Consider the following 18,152-nt stretch of genomic DNA (forward strand, 5'->3'; position numbering starts at 1 on the left):
CTTTTAATAATTTGCAAACATTTCTTTGTTGAGTATGTTTTCTTAATGATGAATGTTTGCAAGGGTTTTATGGGACTGTTGTGGTTGATGATGTTTTTTAAAAAGAGAATTTCAACCTTTTGTGAATTAGTAGAGTCCCAGGAGATCAAGGGACTTGAAACTGAGCCTATAAAATTTGCATAATTATTAAAAAACTTAAAAAATCATTTCTGTAATTGGCAGATTGTCTAAAGCAAGTGTTTCTTTGAATAAACATCTATAATGTTCTAGCGTTCTTTCTTACTTGCATTAGCGCAGTTACTTAATTACTGGTTTCTGTACATAGGTTAAATTTGGAGTCTAAGACTTGGGTTCAAGATCTTGAGCAAATCATTTACTCTCTTGGAACCTTGGTTTCTTCATCTGTAAGTAGGGATAACATATCCTTTCATAGGCCTATGTTGAAATATGGATTGAATTCTGATTTCCATAGGTTGAGTAGACTGGGCCAATTGGATTTCTTATCTATGTGTAATAAGAATGAACTCCTCCTCAAAAACTCTGTATTTTTCTGAGATCTTGGGAGATAATAGAAGATAATGGTTTACCAAAACTTTAGGTGATATATAGAATAGACTTTTAGGAATGCCAAGAAGGGGGATGATTGCTATAGTTGCTCTGGGTATCAGAGAGAAAGAAAAGTGGGAAAATAAGATGTTTTCTCAATCCAAGAATTCAGTGAATTCAATAGTGCATTTGGGGAGGTCAGGAAGATGGAATTATACTATGCTGATGATAACATTCTCATAATTTAATGAAACCAGGTGTTTCACTATGCGCTCTCATGTAGAAGGCAGCAAAATCCACTGTGACTGCGTTAATGTGTGCCTCTTTGGATGTGTCTCTAGTTCTTAGTGGCCACTCATACTCAGGAGGCTGAAGCAGCCTAGACATTATCATGTTGCTGGCTGGACTGAGTGACATAATGGATGAGAAAGTACTTTGTAAACTGTAAAGGGTGGCAGGAAGGAACTATTAATAATAGTTAATATCTTTGGATATATCAATAATTCATATTTTTGCTTTCTCCGATGTACAATATACAAAATTATTAGCACAAATAATAATAACAATGAATGCTATTTCTTGAATACCTACTCTATGCCAAGTATTACACTAGGCACTGGTCATAAACTTTCTCTAATCCTTACAATAATCCTAAAATAAAAGGTATAATTATTCTCATTTTACATATGAAGAAACTAAGATTCAGAGAGGTTAAGAACTTATGCAAGGTCATACAGCTAGCAAATAGCACAGTCAGGATTCTAGCCAAGGTCTATTTAGTTCTAAAGCCTTGCCCACTGCCTTCAGGACAATTATAGATTGCCAAACACTAGATTGTCTTTAGTGCCTTACAATTAACAAAAAAGATTAAGTACACTTGCAGTAAAGCAAAATGCTACACTGAACAGTTAAAATAAAAATTCTTTAAAACTTCCCACGTGACTAACAACTTTATAAAAATTCAGACTATCACCTGAATCAGAGAGTGAACAGTATGAGCAATTGTTAAAAAATAATTGCTACACAAACACACAAATGAGTACATGTAACAGTGTGAAACCTGAATAAGGTCAGTGGATTATATCAATATCAATTTCCAGTTTATGACATTATATTATACTTTTGCAAGATGTTACCACTGGAGTGAACTGAATGAAGGGTACACGGGATCTTGCTGTCTTATTTCTTACAACTGCATGTGAATTTACAATTATATCAAAATAAAAATTTAATTAAAAAAAAAGATAATTGTCATGGTTTACTTACAGCGAAGTTACTCTGAGCTGCATAGTGCAAGGGTGTTGCTCCTTGGCTGTCAGATGGGATGGTTCCAGACTTATTTCTTTCTAAAAGGAGATGGACAATCTGTGCGTGGCCTGAAAGCAGACACAAGGTAGTTATCACATAAAAGAACTGATTCATTTATAATCTATTTAAAGGAAAGGGGTAAGAAAAATCATTAGCACATAAACCAGCATTCACAATGCCCAGTGCAGCCTCTTCTAACTTCTCACGAAAATACATGATTATGTAGCATAAAGGCAAAAACTTACAACACTAAAAACTTAATGCTTCCACCAGGAAGGAAACGACTAATTATAATAGCCAGATTGAGAAAAAACTGTATTAGGTATCCGCTCACTGCATCCCCTGGCTTCACCTTATAAAACTGCTCATAAAAACAGAAGGCAGCACGTTAGAAGCCAGCCCATCTCAGCCATCAGTGTCCCTAGTCTCCAGGTTCCATTGCACCATCAATCAGAACTGCACAGTTGTCCTCTTCTGCTATTCAGGAGGACAACCTATAATACAAACTCTTGTGACCTCTGAGGCCTTCTATCCATCCCCTCTAACCTCCCTCCCCCAATTTTTTAATATCTAGGCAGTGATTTCAAATCCCAGAAAACAAGTGGGCAGGAATGATGAGGTGGTAGTAGAGAAACATGCTCTGCAGTACACTTTGGAGGATGTGGATGTGGTCTCCACAAGTGAAGAACTGTAGAAAGGATCAAAGAATAAATAAGCCTGGTAATAGTATATTTAGGAAACCTGAATTTCATACATGCCATTGCTTCAGTGTATAGGGAATGAGGCAATGAAGAAGATGCCACATTAGCAGAGCAACAATACACTGCATGAAAGCCAGGCAGAAAAAAAGGAATTTGAGTGGGAGTTGTGCTCGTCTACCTGCTCTCCAGCTATGGTTTGAGATGGAGTTCTCCATAACATGAATGGGCAAAAACAGGATCAAAGGCAATCTATGCACATAGTTAATCTAAATATCTCTCTTTTTTTTTTTTGGTATGTGGGCCTCTCACTGTTGTGGCCTCTCCTGTTGCGGAGCACAGGCTCCGGACGCACAGGCTCAGCAGCCATGGCTCACGGGCCCAGCCGCTCTGCGGCATGTGGGATCTTCCCGGACCGGGGCACGAACCCGTGTCCCCTGCATCGGCAGGCAGACTCTCAACCACTGCGCCACCAGGGAAGCCCTAAATATCTCTTGTTTGAAAGATAAAGAGAAAAATTCAGAAAAGGCTATATGAAAACATACTCTAGGACAGGGAGAAAGGAACACCATCAGAAAGAAGAAGAGCATACCTCAGAAAATGATCTAGAGAAGGATCCAGAGGAAAATTTCAGGCAACTGTTTGGCATCCTTGACTTTTGCAAAGAGATGGCCTCTATGAAATGAAACAGAATATCCTAAGAAGAGAATAATCTAAAATGAAAAGGTAATGGAAGGAGATAAAAAGGAAAAAAGCTGAGATAAAAAGAAATATGGATGAGAGAAGGAAATCAAAATATAACCTAAAATACAATCTATAAGAGGCAGAAAGAAAGCTGAACTTGTGAAACACAAGTCAATTTAGTGCTGTGGAGACAAATTTGCAAAGTCCTCCTAGAATGCAGAGAAAAAGGGATGAAACTGCACCTTGAAATGAAGTCTAAATAATAATTATAAATCTGACTATAAAACTGAATGCAATCATTTAAAAAAGAGATAATGTGTAATTTAAAAACTAAGTCCATAATAATAACGGTTTATTATAATTATTAATATTAATTAATAATTACTATCAGATTATATTTACAAATACCCAAAGAATGATAAGTGAAAGTGTGCTAAATTCCTCATTTTAAATAGATGGGAATCAATAGACACAGTTTTGCTCTGGACTCTGATTTAGGCTTAAAAATTTAAAAGTAACTACTAGTAGAACCTAAAAATCCTCCTAAAACATTAGGCAATTCAAAACCAAACAACAACGAATATAATGCACACACCACAAGGCAGAAAACAAAGGAATCAGGAAAAAAACCAAAACACTAATAATACTCAAAGAGCAGAATAACAGAAAAAAGATCAAATTATACAATTTATAACAATGATTATCAGTGGGTAAAACTCCTTCACTAAAAGAGAAAGACTCTCAGATTGCCAAAAATCAGACACATACACATATATACTCTCTCATCTAAAAAAGTGATCCCCAAAAAGATTAAGTCAAAGGCATATCAGGAAATATGATGAAAAGGAAATCAAATATCATAGTATTAGCTCACACATAAAATTAAAGCCCTTCTCCAAAAAAGCAAAGGCATTGAATGTGATGATAATTTTATATTTACATTTGTCAACAAATGTGCATTACTTTTATAATAAAAATGAAAAGACACGATGTTGAAATTAATATATAACAGAGAATACATTTTATATTGCTAAAATTTAAGCATACAACAGAGGGATTTAGGTATAAAGTGCCACGTATCAATTAAAAACTAAAACAATTAAATAGGAGGTGGGAGCTGACAGGGGGAGAGAAGCCATGGAAAATTTCCTATACTCATGCAGTTCCTCCTGCTGTTGATCCTTGGTTTCACATTCAACTCACCTAGTAAAGCTGCCCAGTGAAGAGGCGTTCGAAATAAGTTATCATAAGATGTTATATTGCAGCTTTCGTATGAGGTCAGGACATCAACCACTGTCACGTTCCCATCAGCAACTGCAAAGTGAAGAGGTGTTCGACCCTCATAGTCTTGCCAGTTCAGTAAAGACTCTGTTGGAGCAGCATCCTATTTTTAAGGAACCAGAGACATACATGGAATCCTTACTAAATCACATTTGACATAGTATTAACTGAGCAATTTTTGAAACCTACATATTCTCTCTCAGCAGAAGTGATACATTCAGAAAAAATGTATATAGTCTAAATCTTTAAAAATTAAATTTCATATTTAACTATAAAAAGTACAGAAAAGATACAATAAACAACATGTACCATCTATCAATAGATTAAATAGGGATCAACATTTTGCCTAATGTGCTTTTTTTATCTCTTACAGCTTCAGCTAAAGGCATATGTTTTGTATTTTTGCTTCATATATATACATCCATAAACAACAGTTAAATTTTGTATGTGTGTTTTCAATATTTATACTTATGTATTATACCATACATATCCTTGAATTTTTTCTTTCAAAATTATACTTTTGAATTTTTAATTCCAACACAATACATTTGGGTATCTATGATGATACTAGTCCATTTGTTAAACCACAATTTAGTTAACCATTCTCCTACTGAGGGATATTTAGGTTATTTACATTTTTTCCCACTATTAACAATAATGCTGCAATGAACACGCTTCCTTTACATGTCCCTTTGTGGCACATGTGATTTTTCTCTAGCCCAGACACCTAGATGGGAAATTGCTGGGTTGAAGGATATTTGTATCTTCAGCTAGTATTGTCAAACTGCTCTCTAAATGGCTGTACTAATTAACACATCCATGACGATGTGTAAAAGCTTTTATTTCCCCACATGCTGGTACATATTAACCACTTAGTATTATCAAACTTACAACATTTTTCCCCTTATAGGTATGAAAAGCATTTCACTGATGTTTTAATTTGTATTTCTTTTATGAATGAGGTGCAGTTTTTTTAAAATCATATGTTTATCGGATATTCGGTTTAAATTGATAGTTCACAACATTTATTTTTCTACTGGATCTTTGCAGCAGATATGATGCATTGCTTAGGTCCTCCTTCAAGACTAAAGGACCTACTTCCCCAGCTGCTGCAAGTGCTGCCAGCAAATGACTTTCTACTGTCATCCTTTTGGAATTGCTTCAGCTAAAGAGAGTTACCTCACCCACGGTCAGGTCCCTTCTCAGATTAGGTCATATCCAAAGCCAAGCTCTCTTGTCCAAATTTAAGAACTCTCTGAAGGGCCATCCCAGATTTAGAGCTGTCTATACAGTCAGGCTATTTTACAAAAAAGAGTATTAAAGGTATTATAAACGCTTCAAAAAAAGAAGTAGAATATTACCACAATGGTATTCTAGGGCCTTGAGTCTCCCAAGGACTTAGATGCATTTATAAAGGAGAAAAAAAAAGCCAAATCTGTGAGGAAATAAGATATTATGAGTGAGAATCATCCTCCAAAGACTTCAGATCTTGTAATTAACACATAAAGAATATAAAATAACTATCTATGAAACATGTAAGAAAATAAAAAATGAAATAAAAGGTGAGCAAGGAACAAAAATTCTCAAAATGATCAGGCAGATCTGAAAAAGAACCAAGTAGAACTTTTAGAAGTGAAAATGTAATCACTAAGACTGAAGACTAAATGAATAGGGTAAACAAGAGATTGGATGCAGCTGAAGAAAGACCTGGCAAACTGGAAGGCAGATCTGATGTAATTACCCAGAATGTAGTAGAAAGAGACAAGATGATAGAAATGTAAAAGAGAAGTTAAGAGACATGGAAAGTAAAATGGAAAAGTCTAAAATATGTATTCCTGGAGACCCCATAGGCAGGAGTAGAGAGAATAAAAGAGATGCAATATTTAAAGAGATAATGGTTATATATTTTCCAGAAATGAGATGCAATAATCAGAATGTATACCAAACAGGAAAAAAAAAAAAAAGGCACACCTAGACAAACCGTAGTAAAACTGTAGTATGCCATATAGAAAAATTTTAAAAAGCAGCCTGAGAGAAAAGATATCTATAAAGGGGTGACATAGACCAATAACAGGCTCCTCAAGAGGAATTAATGAAAGGCAGAAAGCAGCAAAATGACAGTCTGAAAGAGTTGAGAAAAGTAACTACTTAGAACTGTGTATACAGGAAAACTATATATTCAAGAGCACAGTAGAAATGTAGACGTTCTTAACAAATAAAATCAGGGAGGGCTTCCCTGGTGGTGCAGTGGTTAAGAATCCACCTGCCAATGCAGGGGACATGGGTTCAGTCCCTGGGCTGGAAAGATCCTACATGCCATGGAGCAACAAAGCCCATGCACAACTACTGAGCCTGAGCTCTAGAGCCCACGTGCCACAGCTACTGAAGCCTGTGCGCCTAGAGCCTGTGCTCCACAACAAAAGAAGCCCACACACTGCAATGAAGAGTAGCCCCTACTCACCGCAACTAGAGAAAGCCCATGCACAGCAACAAAGACCCAACACAGCCAAAAAAACAAAACAAAACACAAACAAATAAATAAGTTTATAAAAAAAAAATCAGGGAGTTTACCACCATAGATCTACACTAAAGGAAGTTCTAAGAATTATATTTCAGGAAGTAAGATAATAATAACTCTAGAAGGAAAATTTGAGACTCAAGAAGAAATGCAGAGCAAAGAAATTAGTTAACACACAAGTAGAAATAAATTTTCATTGTACAAATAAAACAATATCTTTTAAAGTCTAATTTGTGTGTTATAAGCAAATAGGACTAAATATTAGACTACCATAGCCTGTAAGTTGGAATTTGGGAAGGAGTGATTAGAAAACCTCAAAGAATATACTGATAAATATTCAAAATTAATAAGAAAGTATACCAAGTTGGTTAAATATATAATTAATGGCCCAAACTATCAATTGCATTTCTATATACCTGCAACAACCAGTTAAATACATACCCTAGATACCCTAGATATGCTTTTACAAAAGGTTCAGAGCAGCACTGTTGTAAATAGCAAAAAATTGGAAACAGTTCCAAATGTCAGTCAGTAACAGACTGAATAATGTGTGTCATTTAATCTTCATAAAATGGAATACTATACAGCAGTAAAAAGTAATATATTACAGCTACACATAGCAACATAGATAAAATCACTAGCTTAACACTGAGCAAGAGAAAAGTATGTTGCGGAAGAATACATACAGTATGATTCTATGAATATAAAATTCAAAAATGTTAAAAACTAAACAATATATTTTTTAGGGATACAAACACATGTCAAAACTATAATGAAAACCAGTGGAATGATAATCACAAAACTGAGGATAGTGGCTGACTCTGAGAAAGGAGAGAAAAGAACGGTACTGGGAGGTATCCAGGGAACTTCAATGGTAATGTACTTGGCTCCTCAACTCAGTGATGAGTACATGAGGATTTGTTGTTTCCTTATATATCTTAAATGTATTATATAAATATTCACTTACATCTGTTTACTATTTAATAAGAACAAGTATAAAACAAAGACAGGGATGATAAATATAAACTCAGAAAAGCAGTTGATAGGGGACAGGAATGGCACAGGGAGAGAGAATGTATTTGGAAACTGGCACATAGGAAAGTTCTGTTTGGTCTTAAATAACAGTATTAAAATGTTTTATTTCTTGGTGATGAGCTCACGTGTTTGTTATACTCTTTTGCTTCATAATTTGGTTGTGTGTCATATAAATGCTTTTGCATATATTGGATATTTCATTTTTTATATATATATATATATATATAGAGAGTGTGTGTGTGTGTGTGTGTGTGTATATATATATATATATATATTTGGAAAGGCCATCCATTACACCCACCAGAATGCATCGCACTGTATGAACAGCACTCGTATCTTTGTGGTTGGCTGCCCAGTGAAGTGGGATCTTGCCTTCGACATCAGGAATTCCAATGTTGGAATCATGCTTGATGAGCAGCTTCACATGCTCAGGGTTATTGTAGTAGGCACTCCAATGCAGAGCTGTTTGCTGCAAAATTGAGAGATTCTCAAAATAACAGTAACTACAGTAACAGTGAAAACACAACAAACTCTTCCCAAACTTTCAGTGTGTGACAGGCACTGTCGTAAGAGTTTTATATATTTTATCTCATGTAGTCTATATCATGACAACTCTGGGAAATGAGTACTCTTGAATTTGCATACGACTGGTGAGGAAAGTTAAGTACGAAGAGGGTGAGTAATCTGCTCAAGGGTGTGAAGGTAGCAAGTGGCTGAATAGAGAGTTTAAACCCAGGCAGTCTGACTCCAGAATCTGACATCTTAACCATGGCAGGGATTTAGGTTATCAAGTACTAATACCTGATAATACTGAGAAAGAAAAACCCAGCGAAATATTTTATGAATAATTATCAACAAAGCAAGTGATCATCTTTTTTTTTTTTTTTTTTTTGCGGTACGCGGGCCTCTCACTGTTGTGGCCTCTCCCATGCGGAGCACAGGCTCCGGACGCTCAGGCTCAGCGGCCATGGCTCACAGGCCTAGCTGCTCCGCGGCACGTGGGATCCTCCCGGACCGGGGCACAAACCTGTGTCCCCTGCATCAGCAGGCGGACTCTAAACCACTGCACCACCAGGGAAGCCCCAAGTGATCATCTTGATATTGTACTAAGCACCTTAAGAATCTGATAGAAGGTTTATATTTTAATATCTATCAGAAAAGATCCATGCATAGGAAATCATGGATCTAGAATCCATTTTTTATATCAAAGGATAAATTTAAATTTAACTAATTTTACAGGATAAATTGTTAAGATATATTTTAAAAATACAGCAACACTTGCTTTATTTTTAGATAAAGTTAAAAATGAACATGCTGAATTTGCCAATGTTGCTTTAAAAATCTCTTCTGTCATTCTCATCAACATACTGGTTTCTCTATTAGGAGAACTATTAATGAAACCACAGAGAAACTGTTTAGATATACTTTATACCTTGAGAGTAGCATTGTCATGAATCCAATCTAGAACGAAATCATTTAACAGCAAGAACCAAGCTCAACTGTCACATTAAAAACTTTAAATGTTGGCATATGTGGTATTCATTCAAAGTGAACCTACAGGCGTCTAACATGTAGAGTTATTAACTCATTACTTTTTGTTTAGTGATAACTGAAGAATAAAAAAGTCACAAATATCAAAGCAGTTAATCGCCTAAAACCACATTTTCAGTAAACAACATGTACAGTTTCTGTAGTTCTTTTCTTTTCCTATATTTGTTCTTTTTTAAAGAATTAATTAATTTTTGGCTGTGTTGGGTCTTCACTGCTGTGCGTGGGCTTTCTCTAGTTGCGGCGAGCCGGGGCTACTCTTCGTTGTGGTGCGCGGGCTTCTCATTTTGGTGGCTTCTCTTGTTGTGGAGCATGGGCTTTAGACACGTGGGCTTCAGTAGCTGCAGCACGCGGGCTCAGTAGTTGTGGCACACGGGCTTAGTTGCTCCACAGCATGTGGGATCTTCCTGGACCAGTGATTGAACCCGTGTCCCGTCCCTGCATTGGCAGGCAGATTCTTAACCACTGTACCACCAGGGAAGTCCCTGTTCTGAATATATTTACTGAAATATATTATGCTGTTGAACCTAACAGTAAAAAGTTTGGGGTTGCATTTTTTTACATCTTTGTTTTTTATTTTTCTAGTAATTCTTTTTTTTTGGACTGTGGTAAAATGTACATAACATAAAATTTACCATTTTAACTGTTTCTAAGTGTAGTGTTCAGTGGTATTAAGTACGTTCACATTGTTGTGTAACCATCAGTACTATTTATCTCCAGAATTTTTTCATCTTCCCAAACTGAAACTCCATACCCATTTAACAATAACTCCTAATTCCCACCTCCTCCCCGTCACCTGGCAACCACCATTCTACTTTCTGTCTGTATGAATTTGACTCCTCTAGGTACCTTGTAAGTGGAATCTTACAGTACTTGTCTTTTTGTGTCTGACTTGTCACTTGGCATAATGTCCTCAAAGTTCATCCACATTGTAGCATGTGTCAGAATTCCATTCCTCTTTAAGGCTGAATAATATTCTACTGTATGTATATACTGCATTTTTTTAATCCAGCTGTCCATCAAAAGACATTTGGGAGGTTTGTGAGTAACATCTTTGGGCTATTTTGAGTAACGCTGCTATGAACATGGATGTACAAATATCTGTTCTCATTCCTGATTTCAATTCTTTTGGGTATATAACCAGAAGTAGATTTACTGGATCATATAGTAGTTCTATGTTTAATTTTTTGAGGAACTGCCATATTGTTTTCCACAGTGGCTGTACCATTTTACATTCCCACCAACAGTGCACAAGGGTTCAAATCTCTCCACATCCTCACCAACACTTGTTATTTTTGTTTTTTTGTGATAATAGCTATCCTAAAGGGTGTGAAGTGCTATCTCGCTGTGGTTTTTGATTTGTGTTTCTTTTGTGATTAGTTATATTAAGCATCTTTTCATGTGCTTATTGGCCATTTGTATATCTTCTTTGGAGAAATGTCTATTCAAGTCCTTTGCCAGTTTTTTAATTGAGTTGTTTGGTTTTTTGTTGCTCACTTTTAATGTATTTTATAATATGATTGGTCTGTGACAGATTAGAAATTTAAAAAAAAAACGATCCTTCACCTCAGATGGTTTGAGACTCAGTGCTCTATGCTTTTGTCCTTCTTTCTTCTCTGTGGCTGCCTGGACTATGCAGATCCATTTTCCATCTCTCTGACTGAATAACCTCCCATCCCTGTTCAATAACAGAAGAACATACAAGGACTGGAAGACAGCAGGAAGTTCACAGAATATATTGGGGAAGACATGAAGCCCAAAGACAGTTGTAGCTTCTCAAGTGATTAATGGGTCTTGTGCTTTTTTCAGTGAAATATTTATTTATTTAGCCACTTGGCTTGTGGAATCCTAGTTCCCTGACCAGGGATTGAACCCAGGCCCTCAGCAGTGAAAAGACAGAGTCCCAACCACTGGACCACCAGGGAATTCTCAGTGAAATATCAGCACTATAAATGCTGTGAGTTAAGAATAATATTAATTTACAAGTTGTAAAATAAAGTTAAAGTTGATTTCAGAACTCTGGGTTATGTGAATGACTACTAAACAAAATCTAAAAGTCACATAAAGAACACTATGGGAGTGAAAATATTATTGAATATAAACCCAGTGAATGACTTATAAGAGTTTTAATTACATGAGAGTGCTGGAGTTAGCAAGACTCTATGATTAAGTGCCTGATGAAAAGGAAGAGGATGATTGCATTTGTCTAACTAAAGACCACATTTTTTTCCTGTAAGGAATGATCAGAGTGTTGACCCAAACAATGACCAATGGGCACACTATGTTAAAACTCAAGAGCAGGGAAGATAATGGACCCTAGTAAGAATGCCAGAGCAGATGTTAGAATCAAAATGAACTAATAATAATAATTTTAAGCTAATATTTATTGAGAGAATACTATGCACTGGGCATTGTGCTAAACACTTCATATATATCGTCTCATTTTATCTTCAACAACCCTTTATCCCCTTTTTGCATATGAGAAAATTGAGGAATAGAGGAGTTAAGTAATTCAATGGACATAGAACAAGTGGTGGCTTTTACACTGAAACCCAAGAAGAATGATGCCTAAGCCCAGGCCATTAAAGCACTATGCACTTAGTTCATTACCCAGGGCATTTGGCCACCACAAATCTAACTACCTTTAGCAACTATCTTGACTAGCAGTCAAATACTGAGTTGGAGTTAGACAGGCCTGGTTTGAATTCTATTCCTGCCAATTGGATCTCGGGCAGAATTTTAATCTTCTTGAGCTTCAGTTTTCCCATATGTAAAAAGATGATACTACCCACCACATCTCGTTGCTGGGAGGATAAAATGACAGAATTTAAGTGAAATACTTTACTGGGGTGTGTGGAGACTTGGAATTGTTCTACCATGCATGAGTGGTAATTTAGGCCTTCTTCCTTGAGATTTCACATCATAAAATAAAGCATTTGCTTTCTGCTCTATTTGTCTTCGATTTTGACAGTCCGTTACCTTGTTTTTATCCTGTGTATCCACTTCTCCTGGTGCCATAAACTTCAGCAGAAGCGCCAAACACTTAGGGCTCTTGTGCCGGGTAGTCAAGTGTAAAGGAGTCATTTCTTCTAGATCCTTCTGCATCCAGTTTGCTCTGCGTGTAAGTAAGAGTTTCATGAAACGATAATTTCCCTAAATAAAAAATAAGAGACAGTAAGAAGAAATTTAGTTTGGAGCCAAATTTTTTTAAAAATTTTAAAATGTTTTAAGCATTTTAATTATTCTGCTAGAATAATAACATTCAGATAAATTAATAAAAGGAAAATACATATAATTCTACTACTCTAGCAATTGTTTTATTTTTTCACGTTTCTTTCCAACTGCTTTCTATATGCATTTAGTTTACTCAGTGGCTGGTCAATATTTCATTGTGTTAAGGCAAGACATTTTATTTAATCATTCTATTATTGCTTGTAATATTTTTTAATAGAAAATGCTACAATGTACATGATTTTTCACATATTTTTTTTCCATAGAATAAATTATCAGGAACCAAATAACTGGGTCAAAGGAGTTTGTGCATTTTATGGTTTTTGGTGTATTTTCCAAATTGCTATCTAGTTGCAACAATGTGTGAATGTATTAGTTTCAGCACAATCTGACCAGCACAGCACATATTATTTATATTCAAAGTATAATAACTTTGTGAAATAAGTAGAGATTTTAAACCCCAATTTACAGGTGAGGGAATTGAGATTCAAAGGGGTTAAATATTTTGTTCACAGTCATTTGGTTAATAAGGAAAAGGTGGTTAGCTTTCTTGACGAGAGCTATTTACAGGTACAGCTAAGGTAGAAGCAGCTTCCTCAAAGTTCAGGTCCCAGACTCATCTGTTCACACAAACACCAACCCAGAAGTCACTGTAGGCCGCCCACTTGCAGGCAGTGCTCTCTGCACCAGTTAAACCCTCCAATCTGGCAGAACCAACCCATCTGGAGAAAGAAGTTTAGTTACAAGGGCTAGAGTAATACACTGGTGGGGACTCAGGTCGACCATTTTATAGTATGTCTATGTGAGCTTTGAAACCCTTGAAAAATATTCCAGGGGCTTCCCTGGTGGTGCAGTGGTTGAGAGTCCGCCTGCCGATGCGAAGGACATGGGTTCGTGCCCCCTTCCGGGAAGATCCCACATGCCGCGGAGCAGCTGGGCCTGTGAGCCATGGCCGCTGACCCTGCGCGTCCGGAGCCTGTGCTCTGCAACAGGAGAGGCCACAGCAATGAGAGGCCCGCGTACCGCAAAAAAAACAAAAACAAAAACAAAAACAAAACAAAACAACAACAACAAAAATATTCCATAGTTCTGGGTTTCCCTGGTGGCGCAGTGGTTGAGAGTCTGCCCGCTGATGCAGGGTACACAGGTTCGTGCCCCGGTCCGGGAAGATCCCACATGCCGCGGAGCGGCTGGGCCCGTGAGCCATGGCCGCTTAGCCTGCGCGTCCGGAGCCTGCACGTCCGGAGCCTGTCTTCCGCAACGGGAGAGGCCACAACAGTGAGAGGCCCAAGTACCACACACACAAAAAAATAATAAAAATTAAAAAAAATTCCGTAGTTCTTTTAAACTCTTTCCTGAGATCTAGCTCCATATTTCCAATTCTGATTGGAGTCTTCAATATGCTTGGTATCACAGATATTTCAAAGTCAACATGAACAAACTGCATTGTATGATCAAGTTCTCTGTCTACTTCATGTGTATTTTCTCTTTCCCTATTCAAAGCATAGTGGCAGGCAGGGCTACCTGTCTTTTTCATCTTCTGAGACCCTCTACATCCTTAACATTGTTGGAAATGTGACCTTTAAGTATTATAATTACAATGCATTAATGTTCTGCTATCAGGAGCTATTGGTATTAGTAAGGAAGACATTTATTGATTGAGCAGGTTCCCCACTGTGATGCACGTGAGGCTCTAAGTAAGGCAAAGGGAACTAGCTAGAGCAACAGTGAGGTGCAGAAGGAAGAATGAGACTTGCCTGCTTGCCTACAGGGGCAAAGACAGGATTCAACTCAGCTCCAGGGCTGGGGCAGAGATAAGGGAGAACAGGGCTAGGAAAAGGGTCATAAGGCTGTCTATACTAGATGGACAAACTTGGAATGGACTGAAAAACAAATGAATGCAGCTTATTTATTTCCTTTCAGAGAGGCTTTCCTTGACCACCCTAAGCAGAACTTATTTTGTTCTTCTTTATTGCAGTACCCTTTCATTTCCTTCATAGTACTTTCCCCAGTTTGTAGTTACATATGTTTTTATTTCCCTTCACTGAGATTTCCCTCATAAGCAGTAAGCATCATGAAGGCAGAGACTATGTTTTGTTGACCACTGTGCTCGGCATGGTTCCTGGCACATAATAGGTGCTTAATAAATATTACTTGAAGGACTGAGTGAATAAGAGGAAATGAAATATCTTATAGAGGTTTTTGTTTTTATTTAAAAATTCTTATTTACAGTTGCTAAATTAGATCATAACAGTTAAGAATATTAACTCTCAGGGCTTCCCTGGTGGCGCAGTGGTTGAGAGTCTGCCTGCTGATGCAGGGGACACGGGTTCGAGCCCTGGTCTGGGGGGATCCCGTGTGCCGCGGAGCGGCTAGGCCCGTGAGCCACAGCTGCTGAGCCTGCACGTCTGGAGCTTGTGCTCCGCAACGAGAGGCCGCGACAGTGAGAGACCCGCGCACCGCGATGAAGGGTGGCCCCTGCTTGCCGCGACTGGAGAAGGCCCTCGCACAGAAACGAAGACCCAACACAGCAAAAATAAATAAAATAAATTAATAAACTCCTACCCCTAACATATTAAAAAAAAAGAATATTAACTCTCAAATATCTGGAATTTGGTTACTATTACTTTTTAATGTTTTATTTATCTGAGCTTCATTCATAGTGGACATCATTTATCTGGATTTTCTGATTTCACCCAATGCAAGTTTTTGAGAAGGTACTAAAATTTCCTCAAGAGGGCACCCTGCTCTAAATCTCTTGCCATCTTTTCTTTCAGAAAAGGAGAAAAATGCCCAGGAAAAATAAACATATGTGGTACTTCATACCAAAAAAATAAGGTTTGACCTTTCTGAGCATAACATTTCAAATATTACAGAATAATTCATCATGACTTTTAAAGATATTCAATCAGACAGTCATTGTGAATTTGAAATTTAGAGGAAATGGGAAGGAGAAGGAGGAAACTAGAATGTGTTAGGGGGTGGCTACTGACTTATAGACAGTGCTTGGTATATTTACATTTCACATTATTCTGCAGATTCTACCTACAGAAAACATCGTACACCTCAGTAATAATCACTCATTCATTCAACAAACATCCATTGAACCTTGTTACAAAGCAGGAAGGAGTAAAATGTTTGTACTTTACTTATTACAAAGCTCTTTGACATAGATTTCATCTTTGCTCCTCACAGAAGTATCGTGGAAAATTTTTACATATCAATTAAAGTATCTTCCTGTGACTCTAATTTCCTCATCTGTAAAACAGGAATAATAATAGTACCTGAGATTATCATGCATATGAAATGATAAAGGTAATCTCTGTACTTAGAACAGTACACAAAGCAAATGCTCAGGAATGTTTGCTAACTTTATTATGGACAGTTTTCCAATGTGGAGGAAGCAATAAAACATAAATGGTCAAGTGGAACCAAGAATGGCCCATGACAGAGGGCATGTAGATAGAAAGATCTAACTGAACATGGTATACATAGTTCAGCTACTGATTAAGGAGAGAACCAAGGTTAGGAACAGGTAAAAGTAAAAATAGTTGGAATGTTATAAATAATGGCTTTTCTGATTTTTTTTTACATTGAGAAAGATGTCTATACTCTACTTACGGATAAAGGTGATATAGTACCAACAAGAACATACCCAGTAGGAATTTAGCTGGTACCCTGAGGAGGGGTCAGCTATATGATCAGGCCAGCTTCTTCTATTCCAAAGGACAGAGACACATCAGATATTACTGACGAATGCTGGGACTAGAAACAATATAATCCATTTGGACCAAGGTCAACCTCCTTGGTCTCATGAACAAGCATTTATTAAATGCCCAGTGTATGCAAACTCAATTCTGAGACTGAACAGAGGGGACAGACAACCTTTGAGCTAAAATCAGGAGAGTATTTGTAATATCAGTGGAAAAGAGGACAACACTAGTTTGAGGCAGCAAGCTATTTTGATAACCCCCTGAAGACTGTATGACCCTGGGGACACATGTTATAGGCTACTTTGTTTCCCGTAAAGCCTCCTCAATACAAAAGCAAACAGACAAAATGTCTAAACATTTCCTCACTATTGCTTGAAATTTGGACTTCTTAAGTTTTCAAGTTTATTATAACACAAATACTTTGGGGATGATTTGGAAGTTAACAATTTAGTATCATATCTTAGGGCCACACAGAACATGATCCTGAGGTGAAGACTGTTTTGGAATTTGCTTTTATAATTTCTGACTGGGTAGGAAATAGTATAAGATCAAAAGAGATAATAGATCAAAAGAGTGTATATTCTTAAGAAAATTCCGGTGGTAAGTGAGCAGAAATGAGAGCTAAAGTTACAAAAAAGTCCTGATTTCATCACTAAAAGGACATTAACTCTGATATGATGAGGTCTATTATGCCAGCGAAATGTGAAAATATTTCCTAATGTCTCTGAAACATTGAATAAGACGTCGTTTCTCAGTTTCTGGTTTTTTGTTGTTGCCGTTGTTGTTAGGTACTAATAATCCTCATCTTAATCTTCCTGTAATTATTAACACCATGAGCTTCTTTTGTCTGTAATGTAAGTGATTATGACATTTGGATTTTCCCCAAATACATGAAAAGGAGTATAATATCTGAAAGGGTAAAAGAGAATGAAAAAGCTCTCTGACCTGGAGAACAGCTCTTGAAATGAATCTGGGAACAAATCAACTCAAAATGCCACTTAAGCTCATATTTTTGTCTGTCCAACTTGCTAAGAGGAACTCCTTTTTTTAGGAAAAGTCATTTAATCTTAATAACAATGATATGGAAGTTCTGAGTGAAATACTTTGATATTTTGTTTTAGATTTTTCATTTTTAAGAAATAAAACATAACGTATATGGTTAATACTCCCTTTGTGTCCTTCCCCAATTCTATTACCTTTTCTCTCTTTGGAGAACTTGGTGGTTATCATTCCAGTGAATGTTTTGATACATTTTATTTCTTACAAATACATGTATTCATAAACTACATAGCATTATTTTACATGTTTTCAATCTTTATATAAGTAGCCCTACATGAATCACTTGCCACCTTTAACTCAAAGCAATATTTTTGAGATGTATCCAAATTGCTTTGGTTCATACATTTTCACTGAAGAAAGCTTTCTGTCATATGAAAATAATATTATATTTATTTATTCTCTAAGGGAATACTTAGCATGTTTCTCACTTTTCACTATTACAAACAATACTGTAATGAATTTTCTTGTAGCTCCTGGTACACGTGCCAGAATTTCTGAAGCTGCTGGGCTGAAACTGTTCTCTCAAGTAGT

General features: G+C 36.8%; 1 protein-coding gene across 5 annotated transcripts in view; it reads right to left on the bottom strand.

The window, feature by feature from the left end:
- The window catches only part of INVS (inversin), a 142,073-nt gene that overhangs the window by 61,880 nt on the left and 62,041 nt on the right, over positions 1-18,152 (bottom strand). For 4 of the 5 annotated variants that reach the window (XM_067743816.1, XM_067743813.1, XM_067743815.1 and 1 more), the window contains exons 4-7: positions 12,598-12,771; positions 8,372-8,539; positions 4,440-4,620; positions 1,813-1,922 (exon numbers count right to left, since the gene is read on the bottom strand). In XM_067743816.1, the coding sequence (XP_067599917.1) occupies positions 1,813-1,922; positions 4,440-4,620; positions 8,372-8,539; positions 12,598-12,771 (633 nt within the window). The remainder of the gene's footprint in view (positions 1-1,812; positions 1,923-4,439; positions 4,621-8,371; positions 8,540-12,597; positions 12,772-18,152) is intronic. The other variant, XM_067743814.1, reaches the window with a different exon arrangement.

The sequence above is a fragment of the Pseudorca crassidens genome, chromosome 7 (assembly GCF_039906515.1).
Source record: "Pseudorca crassidens isolate mPseCra1 chromosome 7, mPseCra1.hap1, whole genome shotgun sequence".
Lineage (NCBI taxonomy): Eukaryota > Metazoa > Chordata > Mammalia > Artiodactyla > Delphinidae > Pseudorca > Pseudorca crassidens.